This window comes from Zasmidium cellare (genome assembly GCF_010093935.1).
Source record: "Zasmidium cellare ATCC 36951 unplaced genomic scaffold M409scaffold_38, whole genome shotgun sequence".
Lineage (NCBI taxonomy): Eukaryota > Fungi > Ascomycota > Dothideomycetes > Mycosphaerellales > Mycosphaerellaceae > Zasmidium > Zasmidium cellare.
In genome coordinates this window covers 31,072-48,490 of record NW_022986982.1, presented here as the reverse complement: position 1 = coordinate 48,490, position 17,419 = coordinate 31,072, and the positions used below count along the sequence as shown (strand labels likewise).

The following is a 17,419-nucleotide window of genomic DNA, read 5'->3' as shown; positions in this document are numbered from 1 at the left end:
CCAATGTGTTTGTTTTGGCGGCGCCGGGTGTTGCCCTGCAGAATGCCGCAATGAGGAATTGGGCGGATTGCATTGGAGCTCTCTCATTTCGGGACTGCTGTTTAGTCTTGGCTCGTGGCCTGTGGCCCACTGCTTGGACAGACCGTTGCCGCGCTCGCCAGTCTCTCGTCGCCGAAATTGGCCAAGTCGCATTTCATTGCTATCGGCGGACAAGACACGCAGGCCCAGCAGTGGTTTCACTCGGTTTACAACAATGCCCGTAGTGTGGTGAGGTTGAGTAGGCGGTGGTGCCGCCGTCGACGTCATGAGCGAATGGTGCCGACGGGCGGGATGGCAGCGTGGTGTGCAGTCGTCGTCGTGTCTGCGACGCGAGCTGCAGGCCGATGGGATCCTCAGGCAGGCCTTGTCAGCAGGGCGGCGGCAGACGCTGATTGGCGGAGGATGGAAAGCCCATCGTGAAACCCCGCGGTGGGCACCAGACGAGCCGTGCAGCACGATGCAGCTAGTCCCCGCGCGCTCTAGCGGCACAGTGACGTCTGGATCGGTGGGCTTTTGTCGGAGCTTGGGGGAGCGCTAGCGGGCAGCGGAAATGGTGCAAAATGCCTGGCGCAGGCAGGTGCGAGGCACAAAATGAGTGCAGGTCAGAGTGGGAGGGAAGGTGTGGGCTCGCGCCGGCTAGTAGCGCGAAGTAAAAATGCCGCAGCTCATCACGCCCGCCCAAGCCCAAGCCCATGCTCCCGTTGTCGTGCCCGTCGAGAGCTGCAGCACCTCACGGTATCGGGCCAGTTACGTTATTGGCATAATCGTGTCATCGCCAACGGTCCGACCGCGCCTGCCCAGCACGGCCACTGAGCGTGCTGCAAATCCCCAACAGCCTTTCCCATCTGAATTTACACCACGGGCGTTCAACCCACTGACGAAAGCTCGGCGTGCGCGGCAGAGCCCGTGCTATCAAGTGCCCGGCGCCTTTTAAGACACACCTCCCCAGCTCTCTGCCGCGCTTTGGAAGCTTCTCTTCTCTCACAGCACCGCGTCTGCAACACCACTCCCTCCATCACCAGCGACCATTGACTTGGACATCGCTACGACACGATGGCGGCTCCGCGTGTTAGCTTCTCCGACAAGGACCTCGAGAATGGCGAGGGCGGTGGTGCCGGCGACAGGTACGTCGACCGCAACAGCAGCAGCAGCAGCCTCTCCAACTCCCCCGGGCCAGGTGCACACGCACATGCTCTCCTCTAACACGGCAGTCGCAGGTCCCGCAAGTGGTCTCAAGCACCCGGCAACATCGAGGATCTAGGTAAATCACCACCATCATGCACGAGTATTCCAAGTCCGACATGTCTTCTGACGAGCAGCAACTAGACGAGTACACCGCACTGCAAAAGTACATCTCCACCTACCGGGATCCCAAGGCTGCTCAGCAGGAGGAGGCGGCCGAGAAGGCTGGCGAGAAGAAGCCCAAGAAGTCGTGGCAGGTTGGTCGTCGCCCTCTCCACGCGTCGCCATCACAACACTAACCACGTATGCAGTTCTGGAAGAAGAGCTCCAGCGGCGAGGGCGACGCTGAAGCCGACACTCACGTTCCTCCCGAGTGGCTCGAGGCCGATATCAAGCAGGGTATCTCCAACAACGATGTCGAGTCCCGTCGCAAGCGCTTCGGCTGGAACGAAATCACCACGGAGAAGGAGAACCTCTTCCTCAAGTTCCTGGGTTTCTTCACCGGTCCTATCCTCTACGGTAAGCACTCCCCACCACTGCCCTCGCGGTCCGGTGCATTTTGCACATCTATTACGCGCTCAATGGCTCGCCGCCTCGCCGCCCGCCCTGTTTTGCTTTTTTGCCGCAAGCTTCGAGATCGCGGCTTGGAGCTACGGGCGCAAAAAGCTTGGCACGCATTGCTTGCAGCTGATCTGACGAGCTGCTGAGCTTCCCGCCCGATGCCCGACAGCTGATCGGCGGTACAATGGCTAATTTTTGGCAGTCATGGAAGTTGCTGTCATCCTTGCCGCTGGTCTGCGTGACTGGATCGACTTCGGTGTCATCATCGCCATTCTCATGCTCAACGCCATTGTCGGTTGGTACCAGGAAAAGCAGGCCGCCGATGTCGTCGCTTCGCTCAAGGGTGACATCGCCATGAAGGCGACCGCCATCCGCAACGGTCAGGAACAAGATATCAAGGCCCGTGAGCTCGTCCCCGGTGACATCGTTGTCATCGAGGAAGGCCAGTCCGTCCCCGCCGACGCCCGTCTCATCTGCGACTACGAACACCCCGAGGACTTCGAGAAGTACAAGGAGCTGCGCGAACAACATGCTTTGGACCCAGAGGAGGACCCAGCAGGCTCTGAGGATGCCGAGGGCGAAGAGGGCGAGGGTATCCAGCACCAGGGCCACGCCATCGTCGCTACCGATCAGTCTGCCATCACCGGTGAATCGCTCGCTGTCGACAAGTTCATGGGTGACATCGTCTACTACACCACCGGCTGCAAGCGTGGCAAGGCCTACGCTGTCGTTCAAACCTCCGCCAAGTTCTCCTTCGTCGGTCGTACTGCCACGCTCGTCCAGGGCGCCAAGGACCAAGGTCACTTCAAGGCCATCATGAATAGCATTGGTACGGCGCTTCTCGTCCTGGTCATGTTCTGGATTCTCGCTGCCTGGATCGGTGGTTTCTTCCGTCATCTCAAGATCGCTACGCCCGAGGAGTCGGACAACAACCTGCTCAAGTACGCGCTGATCCTGTTCATCATCGGTGTGCCAGTCGGTCTTCCAGTCGTTACCACCACCACTCTCGCCGTCGGTGCTGCCTACCTCGCCAAGCAGCAAGCCATCGTCCAGAAGTTGACTGCCATCGAGTCGCTCGCTGGTGTCGATGTCCTCTGCTCTGACAAGACCGGTACTCTCACTGCCAACCAGCTCTCTATCCGTGAGCCCTACGTTGCTGAGGGCGAGGATGTCAACTGGATGATGGCTTGCGCTGCTCTCGCCTCGTCCCACAACATCAAGTCCCTCGACCCCATCGACAAGGTTACCATTCTTACTCTCAAGCGCTACCCCAAGGCGCGTGACATTCTCAAGGACGACTGGAAGACCGAGAAATTCACTCCTTTCGACCCCGTCTCCAAGCGCATCACCACTGTCTGCACCCTCCGCGGCGACCGCTTCACCTGCGCCAAGGGTGCGCCCAAGGCCGTCCTCGCCCTGACCGAGTGCTCCAAGGAGACCGCCGACCTCTTCAAGGAGAAGGCTTCTGAGTTCGCTCGCCGTGGTTTCCGCTCGCTCGGTGTCGCCTACCAGAAGAACAACGACCCATGGGTCCTCCTCGGTATGCTTTCCATGTTCGACCCGCCCCGTGAGGACACTGCCCAGACCATCGTCGAGGCCCAGCAGCTCGGTGTCCCAGTCAAGATGTTGACTGGTGACGCTATCGCCATTGCCAAGGAAACTTGCAAGATGCTTGCCCTCGGAACCAAGGTCTACAACTCTCAGAAGCTCATCCACGGTGGTCTCTCCGGCACTACTCAGCACGATCTTGTCGAGCGCGCCGACGGTTTCGCTGAGGTCTTCCCCGAGCACAAGTATCAGGTCGTCGAGATGCTGCAACAGCGTGGCCACTTGACTGCCATGACTGGTGACGGTGTCAACGATGCTCCATCGCTCAAGAAGGCTGACTGCGGTATCGCCGTCGAGGGTGCCTCCGAAGCCGCCCAGGCCGCCGCCGATATCGTGTTCCTTGCTCCTGGTCTCTCCACCATCGTCTTTGCCATCAAGACTGCCCGCCAGATCTTCCAGCGTATGAAGGCGTACATCCAGTACCGTATCGCTCTCTGTCTTCATCTGGAAATCTACCTGGTCACCTCCATGATCATCATCAACGAGACCATCAGCTCCGAGCTCATCGTCTTCATCGCTCTCTTCGCCGATTTGGCCACTGTCGCTGTCGCCTACGACAACGCTCACTCTGAACAGCGCCCAGTCGAGTGGCAATTGCCCAAGATCTGGATCATCTCCGTCATTCTCGGTATCGAACTCGCCATCTTCACCTGGGTCATCCGCGGCACCCTCTACCTGCCCAACGGTGGTATTGTCCAGAACTGGGGTAACGTCCAGGAAATCCTCTTCCTCGAAGTCGCCCTCACTGAGAACTGGCTCATCTTCGTCACCCGTGGTGCCAGCACCCTCCCATCATGGCAGCTCGTTTCCGCCATTGCCGGTGTTGACGCCATCGCTACCCTCTTCTGTATCTTCGGTTGGCTCAACCCCAACATCTACCAGGAGCCTCTGCCAAACCCAATGTCTCAGTTCCAGGAGACTCGCAACGGTCACACCGACGTCGTCACCGTTGTCGTCATCTGGGCCTACTCGATCGGTGTCCTCATCTTCATCGCCATCACCTACTTCCTCCTCAACAAGATCCCCTTCCTTGCCGACCTCGGCCGCAAGAACCGATCCATCCACGACACCCAGATGGAGAACATCATCGGTCACCTTAGCAAGTTGGCACTCAAGCACGAGAAGGATGAGAACGGTGAGGGCCGATGGACACTGTCGGCCAAGTCACAGGATGAGGAGGACGATGATTAGATGCTCGCCGAGATACCACATTTTGCAAATCAAGTTATAATTTTGGGACAGCAAAGACAAAAAAGCGGTTAAAGAATTGAATCCCGCCCACCCTTGCAACGAAACGTATGTGTGTGTTGTGTGTGTTACTACCGACAGGAAGAGGAGCCCTTTTTCGTAATGTGCTTTTTGCCTCCCGTCCTTCATTGTTCTCAATTGGGGAGTGCAGCACTGTATATAAATTCTCTCTCTATCCGGTAGTAGATGGATTAACGAGGCCCACGGCGTGCTGAGATATAATAAATGCATGATCGAGTTTTAATAATACTGCGATTTTTTCTACTTTAAATGTATAATGTCTAATACTGTTCACTGTCCATCGCGGTGCTAGATCGAACATCTCTTCGCGTTCATCCTATTGAGCAGGATATCACGGTGGCCGGAAGACGTCTGCCGAGATGCAATACCGAAGTGAAGTTCAAGTTAACGATCTCGATGCAGTATCTCTTTCCTTCTACGCGCCTCTACTCGCCTCGCATTTGCCATTCGCCTACCTCCAATGTCTACTAGCATCATTGTTGGTTCGCCTGACAGGACCGCAGTAGGACCGAGAACGACACCTTAATTTCAATTTTCTTGAAACCACCAACAAGTCCAACACTACGGCGGGATAAGACAAGCGTGCAGGCGTGACCAGAGTTGCGACAAGGTACAAGGAGCAGGGAGCAGGGATTGAGTGTGTTGTGCATGGGCATGGGGTGGAGTTGGATCCACACTGGTTCGAGTTTTTTTCGCTGGCGGCTTTTTAAAGGGCCTGGTTATTTAGTTTTGGGATGGCGGCGAGTTGGTGCTGGGCTGGTCGCTTCTTTCCTCCACATGCCGTCGTCGGTGGGCCACTGGGTGAGGATGTGGGTGTGGGTTTGGTGAACGGTTCGTTTGTTTTATGCGAGGGGGATGGGTGGAGGGGAGGTGAGTGGTCGCGTGCTCTGCTTTCTCGTGTTGCTGTTCGTTCAATTCGAGAGTTGAAAGTGGAGGGGATGGGGATGGGGATGGGGATGGAGAAGAACACTTGTTCGTTGTTCTGTTTCGTTGTCCTCAATGCTTGTTGTAGTGATGGACCTACCAACTGACGAACAGTTCTTCCTCCTTCTCCAGATGTACCGACCGGTGGATTCATACGAGCGACGAGGAGATGACGTGAAGTTCAGTGCTGGTTGATTTGCGAGGGATGGACCTCTCATTAAACAGCCCTGTCCTGTCTGAGGTTCCTGTTTTGTCTCGGTATCTTCACCACACGACGAACGACGTAAGCGAAGCGAACGAAAGCACGCAAGATGGATAAATCAACCCGAGATTTCGATTGCGTGTTTCCACGAGGCCCCAAGCACTCGAATGACGCGATTGTCTCATCCCCTTACACCTACGCTATCCTACCCTCCCCTCCGAGCCTCCAACATCCATCATCTGTCTTGTCCCCTTACCCTCCCCTACGGGCACCATTCCCCCAGTCTCACCCCACTCCCACCCTCCCCTCTGTCTCTCCATCCTCACACCATCCTCCCACCATCCTCCTACCATCCTCCTACCATCCTCCTACCATCCTCCCTCCCCCTTCCTTTCTAACATTAATTAATCGTATACCCCCCATCCACCACCATCGCGGCCCCCTGCACAAACGACGCCTTCGGACTCGCGAGGAACAGCACGGCGTCGGCGATCTCCTGCGCGGTGCCCGGGCGGTTGAGCGGTGCGAGGGAGATGGCGGGCGAGAGGAAGGTCATGTTGGGGCGGGTCATCGGGGTGTCGATTACGCCGGGGCAGATGCTGTTGAGGGAGGGGGGTTAGTTTTTGGAGGGGATGGGAGGGGGGATGGGAGGGGGGAGGCAAGGAGGATTAGGGGGAAGTTGGGGGAGTTGAGGGGGTTTGGGGAGTAGGGGCTAGAAGGGTGTAAGGCCTGAACGAACCAGTTAACACGAATATTATCCTTGGAGTACTAGACATGGATTTCATTCATTAGCTATGCGTTCGTCTCGAGAGAGGTGAGATTTAGTACGGTAGGGCTGGACTGGCGGACATGAACAGATAAAACCCAAAAAGAAGAACTCACATCAATAGCATCACAGCGCGTCATGCTAATCACGGCTGCCTTCGAGGCACAGTATGCCGCTTTTTGTCGTCATGAACGTCAGCCAAGACAAGACAAGTTCATGTCCCCAATCCAACATTCAAACACGAAATCCGAAGAAACAGAACTCAACATACCAGCCTCCGACCTCCCCACAATCCCCAACTGACTCGCGACATTCACCACCGCGCCTCGATTCCCCGGCCGGCCATCATGCGTGTCCAGAGGCTCCTGCTGGCGCATCTGGGCAATCTCCGCGCGCGAGGACAGCCAGCAGCCGCGGTAGTTGATGGCGTTGATGTGGTCGAAATCTCGGGGGGAGAGGTCGTGGGAGCGGTGGGGGGTGGTGAGGATTCCTGGGCGTGTGGGTTAATACCTTCCCTCGTCTCTCCTCGCTCAGGTGGGATGAATACCCACCAGCAGCATTAACAGCATAATCCACCCTCCCCAACTCCCTTACCGTCCTCTCAACCATCCCCTCAACCTGCCCCTCCTCACTGACATCCGTTTCGATCGTCACGACGCGGACATCGCCATCCGTCGCCGCTTCGTGGATCGCTTTAGCCGTTTCTTCCAGCCCGGAGGTGTTGAGGTCTGCGAGGGCGAGTTTGCGGCAGCCTTCTCGCGCGAAGGAGAGGGCGGTTGCGCGGCCGATGCCTGGGATATAGAATCAGTCTCGTTGGTGGTGTTGTGCTGAGGGTGTTGGATGGATGGGTTTACTCACCCGATGCGGCTCCTGTGATTAGGGCGACGCCGGGGAAGAGGGTCATTGTTAGGAGGTGGAGGTGGCGGGATGTGGTAAGATGCTGATTGTATGTTTGTCTGGATGGATGTTTAATACATTGTTCAAGGGCGAGCTATAGCTATGGGGAGCTCTCTCCAGAAGGTGACGTGAGGTTGGTGGAGATAGGCCTGGCAGAAAGCCTATTTTGTTTGGCCGAGAGATCGATAGGGATAGGGAGGGATGGGTTGGTGAGTGCTTGATGTCTTTGATCTTTCCTGTGTTGAGTTCCTTGTAATCGGACTGATTTCAATTTCAATGTCGAGGCGCTGAGGCTGTAATCGAACAACTTGTGTTCAGGTAGACATTCGTTTCTGTACACAGGATGGGCCAGTGCGAAACAGAGTCATGCTTCTATCTTCTCGATCAGTCGGGCTGTGGTAGATCAAAACCATCAGGGCGAGGCGCTGCTTCAGACAAGATCGATAGCCTCGCTCATCTTACATGCGGCGCCTACTACCAAGTTCCAAAGCGGTGCATGGCCCTTGGTGCTGGAACACCAGCACGACGATCTGATTCAGGACTAAATCTTCATGTGTCGACCACAAGAAGAGATGGCGCAGCATTCGTCTGCTTCCGTACGTTCTCGCTGTTCGCAACGTCGTCAGCTATCAGAGACGACCAAAGACTTCATTGAATAGATCTCGCTCGACGCTCCAGATGACATCGGCCAGCGTTCGTGGGTGAATCATCCTCAGTATGTCGACCTATAGCCTCTGCTTGAGTCTCTCCATCTGCATCTACTCGTCGCTCGTCGTCATTATATGTCATCTCGCTCCTCTCTCAAGAGCATGCACGAGTAACAATTCCCCCAAAACGGATGCCGACAAGCCAGAAGAGTCGGCTGAATGGCACCGCCTCGCGACGGGCAATCGGTCGATATGTTCGTGAGGTGTACTCGGAGGAGTGTCAAGCATGCTCCATGTCGGAGGACGTATCTGATGTGTGAATCGGGAAGTTTCGTCGCCCAAGTGGTACTGTCGACGTTGCTGTCTCTCTTCAGGAAAATCTCGTGGACGTGGTGAACCTGCTCAAACCCCCGTGCAATGTTTTGAGAAGTCTCTTCCTCGTCTGCACGACATGTCGTTGGCTTCTTGTTCTGTCTCCTCCAGATAGGTTTCGCGCTCCCTTGACGACCTCCAGTACTCCATCGATAGTGAAAACGCCTTCAATCTTACGGATCATCTGCGTCACCTGAACTTCCAACGTGGCCGGTGAACGGTCAAGCACAGTGTCGTGGACGCCCAAGGCACTCCCTCGAAGCACCTGCTTCTACGCTTTTCCGTGAGGCTCCTTTCCCCCCAACATGGGACGGTTCGTGTGAGAGCTTCCACGCCTCCATGTTGTGTTGACCGAGGTTGGTACGTGTTTCGGGAGCTCTCAAATGCAGGACTGCTCGTCCTTGGGCCGTAACACTTCATTCAAGGCTTTTCCCGCGAACGTCGTTCTCGTCAAGGGGCTTGAGCCAGGGCTGCCTTTGAGCCTTGCTGCTGAAGGCCACGACGAAGTCAGCGCCAGCGCAACGAAGTCAAACCAGCTCAGACAGCCCTCCCGTCCAGTCCAATCCAGCCCAGCCCAATCCATTCCGGTCCAGTCAAGCCAAACCTCCCCTTTCGAGACCTAAAGACTTCATCCCCCAACAATCGACCGATTCCTCCCCGTCCCCGAAATCGTGCACAGCAAATTCTCCAAAAACGAAATCCTCCAACTCGAATTCGCCCCCTCACTCGGCGGCAACCGTCCCAGCAACGCCGTGGCCTTCCTCGCTGTCTCCTCATCTTTACACCGGGAAGCGATGATATACAGGGGTTCTGTCATTCCCATAGTCGAGGAAAAGTAAGGGGTATGCGGTGGTTGGGACGACAAAATTGTCCGTCTTGGGTCCCTGGAGTGCAAGTCGGAGATCATAGCGAAGACCTTCTTCATATCGTCCGTAAAAGGCACCCAGGCGTCCTCGCCACGGGTGGGGTCGACGCTGGCGACGACGAGGGCGGCGAGCTGGTGGCATTTCATGAGTTTGCAGGAGCGGATCATGGTGGAGTCGATCTGGGTGCGGGAGAGGAAGCTGTCGAAGGCGGCGCCCCATTTGCGGAACCAGGCTGCGAGGTCGGCTTTGGCGGTTTTGAGCGAGGTGCGGTCGTCGCCGTATTGCGTGAAGGCGTCTTGGGTGACGGAGATGCCTTGGAGGAGGAGGATACGGGCTGAGGGGACTGAGGAGATTGTGAAGGGTTGCGTGATGTCGAGGTATTCTTCTTTGCCGCGCTTGGTGTCGCCGTAGTAGACGCCGAGTTGGCTTTCGTATTGGACTACGAGGGGTTCGATGAGGGCCATGGGGATAGGGTAGGCTGAGGTGTGGTTCTTCTGTCCGTCTTCCTCTGCAGTTTGCTTGAACTGCTTTAAGATTCTTGTGGCGTGGACGACGTGCGGTACTGCCGCTGCTCGACTGTCGTTCAGACTTTCGAAGCATGCAAACAGGATCGACGCCGTGAGAGCTCGCAGCAAGCCTCGAGAAGTGCCCTGCGAGGGCTGTACCAAAGCCTTGATGGCCTTGTTGATCTGTCTCAAGGCAAAAGCATGCAACCCATCAGTCTCAAGGTTGAACTTCGCCGCCTGCCTTCGCAGCTTATACTCATGCGAAGCCCCAATCGCCGCGACGGCATGCTTGATCGCCGGATCGTCGTGAGTCGCTTGGAGAAGGACCTCAGACCAGAACGCAAAGTCCAGGTAGCCCGCCAATTCGGGCGCTGAGATGGTGGAGAAGAAGTAGAGACATTGCTGCTCACGCTGCGTGCCTTCCCAGCCGACGCTGATAGATTTGATGGACAAGGGTCCGCGGATGTATTTGCTTGGACGGCCTTTGAGTTTGGGAGGTAGGTTGGAGGCCCAGTTGGCGGATTGGTAGGTCTTGCAGTCGGGGTTGTTGGAGTCGCAGGGGACGCCGCGGGCTCTTGTTGAGGGAAGTTAGTTCAGTTCTTTTCATGTCTGTGAGAGGTGAAGGTACCTGCAAGATAAACAACCCGTCCGTATTACCAGCGCCCTCGCCATCCTGCGCTCTTGCTCGACCATGGTTGCACACGCTTGGAGGGGTGCTTCAACGGCATGTTGTACCTAGACGTCTTCGACAGAGCCCATGATCTCCGGGCCCGCTGTTTGATTTCCAGCTCCAGTCTGCACTCAGATGACAATTATTCAGCTGCAAGGAAATTCAGCTTTGTGGTGGTTGTGGATGAGCTAGGTGTGTGTAGTTCCAGTCGAAGGATTGATGACGAACGGGAAGGAATCGAGCTCCATGTCGGTGCAGATGGAATCTTTGGGTCAAGAGTTGCATAAGCAGTTCTCGCCAACTTGTACGCTTTGTTTGACGTGAGGTTTAGTTGGCATCGCAGAGGTTATGCTGGTCTTGATAGGTCAATTCGACCACAAGGTGCGGCGACGTGGGAAGTTGGGACAAGAGTACCCTTTCCTGCCAGCAAACTCCAGGACAGCGACATGTTTGTTCTAGTACTCTGACCACGGCCATGCCTACTCTTGCTGCTCCCTTTTCTACAGTCTTCACGACTGGACTTCAGATCGCCTACCTCTTGATATGAAGCAGAACATGCAGTCGTTTCCTCGACGTGAGCAAATGAAGGGTTCGATGGTGAGACCGTGAGCCCTGATTGACCGCCAACTGGAGCCAACGACCAAAGGCCCGAAAGACGATGTGAAGGTCGTTGGTCTTTAGACGGGCGAGAGGCGAAAACCCAGCTGGCGACGAAGAGGTCCGTACACCCGACTGTAGCATCATGTTCCAGCCTCGAGCATGCCACACCGTCGTTACAGATGTTGTTGCAACAAGAGAACAGAGTATGGGAAAGATTGCGGAGCCCTACCGCCTGTCAGTCACGGCTTACTGTTTGGTCTGTCGAGACATACAATCTCGACGGCTCTCAGCAGGGCTTGAGCTTTGTCCTGACACTGACACTGGAGTTTAATACCGAAGGTGCGCCTGAACACAGGATGCAATGAGATACCCCGAAGCGAACGCTGTAAACAAAGCAAGCATGTGTACTGCCCGCATTCTCATCAAGCTGCATAGGGATTGTGTCTGCACATGCTCTTCAACAATCTGCTCTTGGACCATGAGGCCCGTCTGTGGCTTCACAATCATGTGCGGTACCGAGTAAAGGGTCATCGAGTCAAAAGCGGCTGTCTTCAACTAGAGATGAGGTTGATGGCGCTGGGATGCATGCATGCTATTAGATGCGTCCCGAAATCGATGCTGCTGCGATGGGGTTTGCCGAGTTACACATCGTGTTCGTGAAGCTTTGGAATGGTACAACTCATGATGCGCTGAAGGAGAGCCTGTGAAGCATGCTTGTTGTTTCTTGTATTGCTCCATTTTCGAGGATCTTGAGTGAGATTGGAAACAAGTAGAAAACGAATGCTAAAGAGTGTTGTACGCACTCACGCAACGAAGCCAGTTGCTCACCTGTGTATAAGACGTACCAAGGTCGTCCTTTTGCTTCCTACCTTTTTAGCATGGCCCTCGCGTGGATCAGATTGTGCAATCTCACTTCTGCATCGTGAAGCAAGAGTAGAAAGTTGTTCCCCTACCGTACAGCGGACTCGCAGGAGATCCAGCGTTCAATTCCTTGTGAGGCTCCGTTCACTGGATGAGGGTGCTTCGATGGGATGCACATGAAGTTGCGCGCCGTGCACCGTACCCTTGATATCCTTACCAATGCATTTCCAAAGTTCGGCACCTGAACGCGCCAGATTTGATGTCCACAGGGAAGGCGCGTTGGCCACGTGAGGCTTAACGGTGGAGCCAGGGTGTTTGTATCCATGTTTGTTTGGCGAGAGTAGTGTAGTAGGAACGAGCTTTGAATCGCGGGTTCAAATGCTGCAGTACCGTCTGAGGGGGTATTCGGGGAGGAGATGGATGGTCGAGAAGAGGTGCGGTTTCGTATGGTGTGTTTGGACGCGAATCACGAGATCCAAGCGCGCTGTTGAAGGTTAGGGGTTAGGTTTGACAACGGTTCTTCTAGAGCGCCATCCGAAATCACGGCTTTCACGACAGGGTTTCGTGAAGCAGCAGGCAGCGATGAACGTAGCAGATGGCACGCTGCACGGTGGGAGAGATGGGCGCAGTAGTGCGATGGTGGTCGGAGTGTGGTGCGAGAGGATAGCAGCAGCGGGGGAGCGCGGGCAGCGAGTGCAGAGGGCGACGGACGGCAGCTGAGACGAGCTGAAAGCTGCGAGATGATGAGGCCATTCTGCTTGGGCGCTGCGGCATGCTGCTGTCGTGCGACGTGACGGGGAGCGTCTGGCAGAGATCCAGAGGCAGGCCGGACCGCGAGAGATAGCAGGAAGAGTGATAGCAGAATGTGCGGTATTGTTGAGATCGGTGGGAGCACGCGTCGACGATGACGCTGCTGCGCCGAAGAGACAGACAGAGAGTCGCTCGACATCGCGATCCAGCGCTGGCGTCGCATCCTGGTTGAGAGGGAAAGCCTGCACGCTGTGTTTATCTCGCCCAATCACATGCCTCCATCGATTCACCGCCATTCCCTATCGAGTATGGCGCAGTCTGGCTAGTGAAACGCAAAGGAAGGCGGGAGACGACTCGAATTTCTTTGCTGCTCTCGTCGCCATGTCCTCGTGTGTTTGGCACGCAGCGGACAACGTGCAATCCCACCGGCCACCCGCCTGGCGTAGACGCGCGATGCCGCCGCCGACGAGAATGCGGCGTTAATCAAAATATTGGTCGCAATTTGATGGCGCGGTGAGTGTGGCAGCAGCAGCTGATGAGGAGCAGAGGCACCAAAGCAAAGCAGCAACGGAAGGCGCACGGACCGCCTCTGCTTGGGCGGCTTCCCTCTCACACTCAGGCTCACGCTTCTCTCTCCGCGACTGGCCTCGTACTGCTGCCACTTTCAATTCTCCTCCTCCTCCACCACCACGCCGCCACCCATACACACACCACCCCTTTCACGGCCACTGACCCGCAGTCCTCTCCTCTGTCTTGCGATTCGACTTGTCACCGCCCTCAGCCCGCCGCCAGCGCTCCCTCCACCGCGCTGCTCCTCTCCCGGTCGCCTGTGCCAGGCCGCTTGACGACGCAAAATCTGCTCTCTCTCCTCCCATGCCCGCTCGACACGCATCGACATTCGATTCACGCTGTACACGGGTTGACTGGAGGCTGTTAGTGCGAGATACTGCCTGGCCAGCGTGCCCGTAGACGGCCATCCGCTCGGACAGAGAATCCTTTGTTTCGCCTTCTCCCTGCACGGCTCGCCCACACACACGCCTCCACGCCGCGACGAGGGCTCCAGCTCGTGCATCGGCGTCGACGACGCCTTAGACCGTGGCCTCACCGTCATGCGCCGCCGTCCAGGTCAAGATTCCATCACCTAACTTCTCAGCGCTTCTACGAAAAGATAGCATGACCGAGACCTCATCTTTCCCTCCCAAGGCGATCCATGCTCCTGCCTCCGCCCACGTCCTGCCGCCGTCGACATACACCGTCGCTCGCCATCAGCATTATCATGCGCCCGCGGACCCGGAGCCAGTAGAGCCGGTTGAGGAGACCATCCACTGCATCTGCGGCTTCAGCGACGATGATGGCTGGACTGTCGCATGCGACGAGTGCAACCGATGGCAGCATCAGTCGTGCTATTACCCTCAGTATGACGAGCGACAGATGCCTGCCGACATGCAGCACGCCTGCGTCGAGTGCAAGCCGCGACCGGTCGACTGGCAACGAGCGCAACAACGCCAGCGCGAGAAGCGACTACAGCAAGAGCCACAGACCAATGGCGTCAAGCGCAATGCCACCAAAAGCCACAAGAAAAAGATCAAGGAACCGGGCACTGCACACACAAACGGCTGGCCTGTCGACAAGCTACGACACGACCGCAACAGTGCTAGCCCGAGAGATCAGCCCCCTCCCGCAAAGAGACCGAAAACTAGTCATCGCACGTCGGATTCGACGACCACGACCACCAAAGGTCATTCACGGAAACGCAATGCGTCCAGTGCAACCCACCGCCGCAGCTTATCGCGGTCACCGGACTCACCCATCGAGCAGTACTCGGAGGAATTCCTGCGATGCTATCAGGAAGATGACTGGGTCGTCACATACACCAACCTTCACAATAGCATTGCCATCACCAGCGCTTTGTCGGAATGGCTAGGCTTTTCCGAGGAAGAGTTTCGAGAACACCACAACCAAGCCAAGGGCGAAGTGCTCATGCGATGGGATGGAGATCTCGATGAAATTCCTGGCAAGGCGCAACTCGACATTCTGGAAGCCCGGGACGACACAATCCAGTACAACGGCGAGCATCCAACCTGGAAGATGTTGACCGTGAAAGAACCCATCGCCGAGGGTGCTTACATTGGCGAACTCAAGGGACACGTCGGATTCAAGAAGGACTACCAGTCGGACGGTGCCAATCGATGGGCTCAGCTGCGACACCCTGAGCCTTTCGTCTTCTTCCATCCGAAACTCCCCATCTACATCGACTCACGAAATGAGGGCACCGAGCTACGCTATGTCCGACGCAGCTGTCAGCCCAATGCGCGTCTTCAAATCCTGGTCACTGACAATGTCGACTACCACTTCTGCTTCATGGCTACGACGCAAATCGACCCGGGCGTGGAAATTTCAGTCGGATGGGACACCAACGACGGCATGCCAGAGTTGATCGCAAAGAGCCGATTGTCGGGCGAAGAGCTGGACGGCTTCTCAGCATGGGTTTCCACAGCGCTTGCTAACTGCGGCCCTTGTGCGTGCCAGCTGCACGAGCATGACTGCTACTTCCACAGATTCGACCGTCGCAGGAGAGGTGTGCTGGAAGAAGCGCAGCAAACCAAACCCAAGAGCAAAAAGCGCAAAGCAAACCACATCTCCCCAATCAACACCAACGCCCTCAACAGTCGGTCTGGCAGTGAAGCGCGCAAGGTCGATCCAGACGACGACGGCACCGACTCGCGGTCCACGTCAGGCTCAGCGGGGAGGGGATCAGCCAGTCGCGATATTACCCCCAACACACACTACTCTACCAACGGTACCTCTTCGACGTTGCCTGAACTGTCAGAGAGAGAACGAAAGAAGCTGGCCAAGGAAGAGGAGATATTTCGGCGTCAAGAGGAGGAACGAGTCGGCAAGCAAGCCAAGAAGAAGCGGAATAGTGCAGGCTCGAGTCTCAACACACCTAGTGCCACATCGTCGAAGCAATTGGGTTTTCCGCCGACCAATTCGAAGTACGTCGATGCTGGCAATTCACGGCAGAGTGGACTGCCTGCGAAGACGATGTCAGGAAGGAAGCCCAAGACTCAAAAGGTATCTAGTCGGCCGCCGAGTAGAACGATCAAGCGTGTGAGACCGATCTACGTCGAGCACGAAGTACAGTGCGACCTTGATGCCGAGGAAGCACAGCAGAGAGCACCTACGCCATCATCGAGAAGGCCATACCTCACCATGCGCCAACGCCTGATCGAGCTGTGCGCCCGCAACAACAGCACTGGTAGTGACAGTGTCTCAAATGCTGCAACACCTACTATCCAGACCGCACCTCTGCTGGAGAAGATGCCCACTGCCAACGAACCTGCATCATCAAGCTCACCAAAGCCGAGTCCGCAGCCCAATACGTCGGACGACGTGGATATGGCAGATGCACCCGGCGAGGAAGACAAGGCGTCATCGCCCGTCGATGTGAAAGACAACGTAGTCGCAGCTCAAGACGATGCAAGCAAGTCATCGCCGGCTGTAGACTTGTCCGCCACCAAGTCAACATCGCCGGCCGTGGAGTCCAAGACTGGTGATATGCACCTTCAGATGCCTCCGCCACCAGCAAATCCTTTCAGCCAAGCCGTTCAACCTCTATCTGCCGGGTCGCCGACCACGACGACGAACAATGTTGTCCAATCACCTGCCACGCTTGGTACTCCATCGATCTTCTCACCTTCTGTGAGTGCTGCTGTCGCACCAAGCCCTGCCAAGAAGAAGCTTAGCCTGAGCGATTACACGCGGCGGAAGGCGAAAGACAAGGATGTTGAGACTAGCAAAGAGCGGGACAGCTCGCCTGCATCGACCAACTCGGGTCCGGTTGTACCGCCCCTTCGTCCATCTTCGTCAGCAGAGGCAAGAGCTGCCGAAGGTGGTTCCGCAATCGATGAGGATGTCAAGATGGAGGATGCCAGCGATGCGCCTGCTATCAAGGCTTGAAACAATAACAACAACACTCGCTCACTGTACTACTGAAGTTTGTGCTTTGTCTATACCAGCGAGGCGTGCGGCGTCTTTTGATTTGTTCTGCTACGAATGGGAAGGGCGATGGTACGAATAAGGGAAGGGAACCCTCACTGCTTGGAAGACTCAAAGAGGGGAAGAAGGCACGAATGGAAAGGACACAAACCCTGATGATGACAATTGGAATCAAACGTTCAAAATAAAGCGGCCAAGTCATGTCGATGCCGCATCACGTCGGACGAAAGACAAAGAAAACCTCGATTCTCCAGATTAAAGAAGGGAGGGAGAGAAAGCGAGACTTCTTCTTGCATGTAAACTTTTTTAAGAAATCACCACACCACATCCACTCTTCACTACCAGAACCGAACTCCCCACGACACGAAGACGAACGATTCGAGCGATATAGCTATGTGAATGAAAAAGAAATCAACTTTGATGAAATGACTTCCCTTTCTCATCTCTTGCAAGAGGTGGCTAGCTAGTTACGGCGCAAGAGGGAGTGGATGGAGAGTAAGGTATGAGCTAATTACTTGCTTGCTTGCCTGTCGAAAAAGCTCACGTGAGGTAGGGAGCATGTATGTATGCTTGTAAGGTTGCTCTGAGCCCTCGTTCTTTCTTTGATTCTCTCTCTCTCTCCCATCCTCTCTATCTTACAGCACCTGCTTCTTCATCACCATGCTTCTTCATCTTCTCTCTCACCATCCCCTCGCTCATC

General features: G+C 55.9%; 5 protein-coding genes across 5 annotated transcripts; 2 read left to right on the top strand and 3 right to left on the bottom strand.

Annotated features, from left to right (window-relative positions):
• Positions 1-1,092: 1,092 nt before the first annotated feature.
• M409DRAFT_27603 (uncharacterized protein) lies at positions 1,093-4,581 on the top strand (the record flags this gene model as incomplete). Its single annotated transcript, XM_033808643.1, has 5 exons — positions 1,093-1,163; positions 1,257-1,300; positions 1,366-1,478; positions 1,533-1,740; positions 1,985-4,581. 5 exons carry the CDS (start codon positions 1,093-1,095, stop codon positions 4,579-4,581), a joined length of 3,033 nt encoding a protein of 1,010 aa, XP_033662764.1.
• A 1,604-nt stretch (positions 4,582-6,185) lies between these two features.
• Positions 6,186-7,455, bottom strand: M409DRAFT_27602 (uncharacterized protein; the record flags this gene model as incomplete). The annotated part of the gene is made up of 6 exons (XM_033808642.1): positions 6,186-6,384; positions 6,525-6,553; positions 6,668-6,726; positions 6,823-7,041; positions 7,103-7,342; positions 7,410-7,455. The coding sequence occupies 6 exons, from the start codon at positions 7,453-7,455 to the stop codon at positions 6,186-6,188; spliced, it is 792 nt and encodes a 263-aa protein (XP_033662763.1).
• Positions 7,456-9,095: 1,640 nt separating this feature from the next.
• M409DRAFT_58654 (uncharacterized protein) lies at positions 9,096-10,532 on the bottom strand (the record flags this gene model as incomplete). Its single annotated transcript, XM_033813967.1, has 2 exons — positions 9,096-10,413; positions 10,468-10,532. 2 exons carry the CDS (start codon positions 10,530-10,532, stop codon positions 9,096-9,098), a joined length of 1,383 nt encoding a protein of 460 aa, XP_033662762.1.
• A 1,932-nt stretch (positions 10,533-12,464) lies between these two features.
• M409DRAFT_58653 (uncharacterized protein) lies at positions 12,465-13,016 on the bottom strand (the record flags this gene model as incomplete). The annotated part of the gene is made up of 1 exon (XM_033813966.1): positions 12,465-13,016. One exon carries the CDS (start codon positions 13,014-13,016, stop codon positions 12,465-12,467), a length of 552 nt encoding a protein of 183 aa, XP_033662761.1.
• Positions 13,017-13,893: 877 nt separating this feature from the next.
• M409DRAFT_69413 (uncharacterized protein) lies at positions 13,894-16,680 on the top strand (the record flags this gene model as incomplete). Its single annotated transcript, XM_033818280.1, has 1 exon — positions 13,894-16,680. One exon carries the CDS (start codon positions 13,894-13,896, stop codon positions 16,678-16,680), a length of 2,787 nt encoding a protein of 928 aa, XP_033662760.1.
• Between the last annotated feature and the right edge of the window lie 739 nt (positions 16,681-17,419).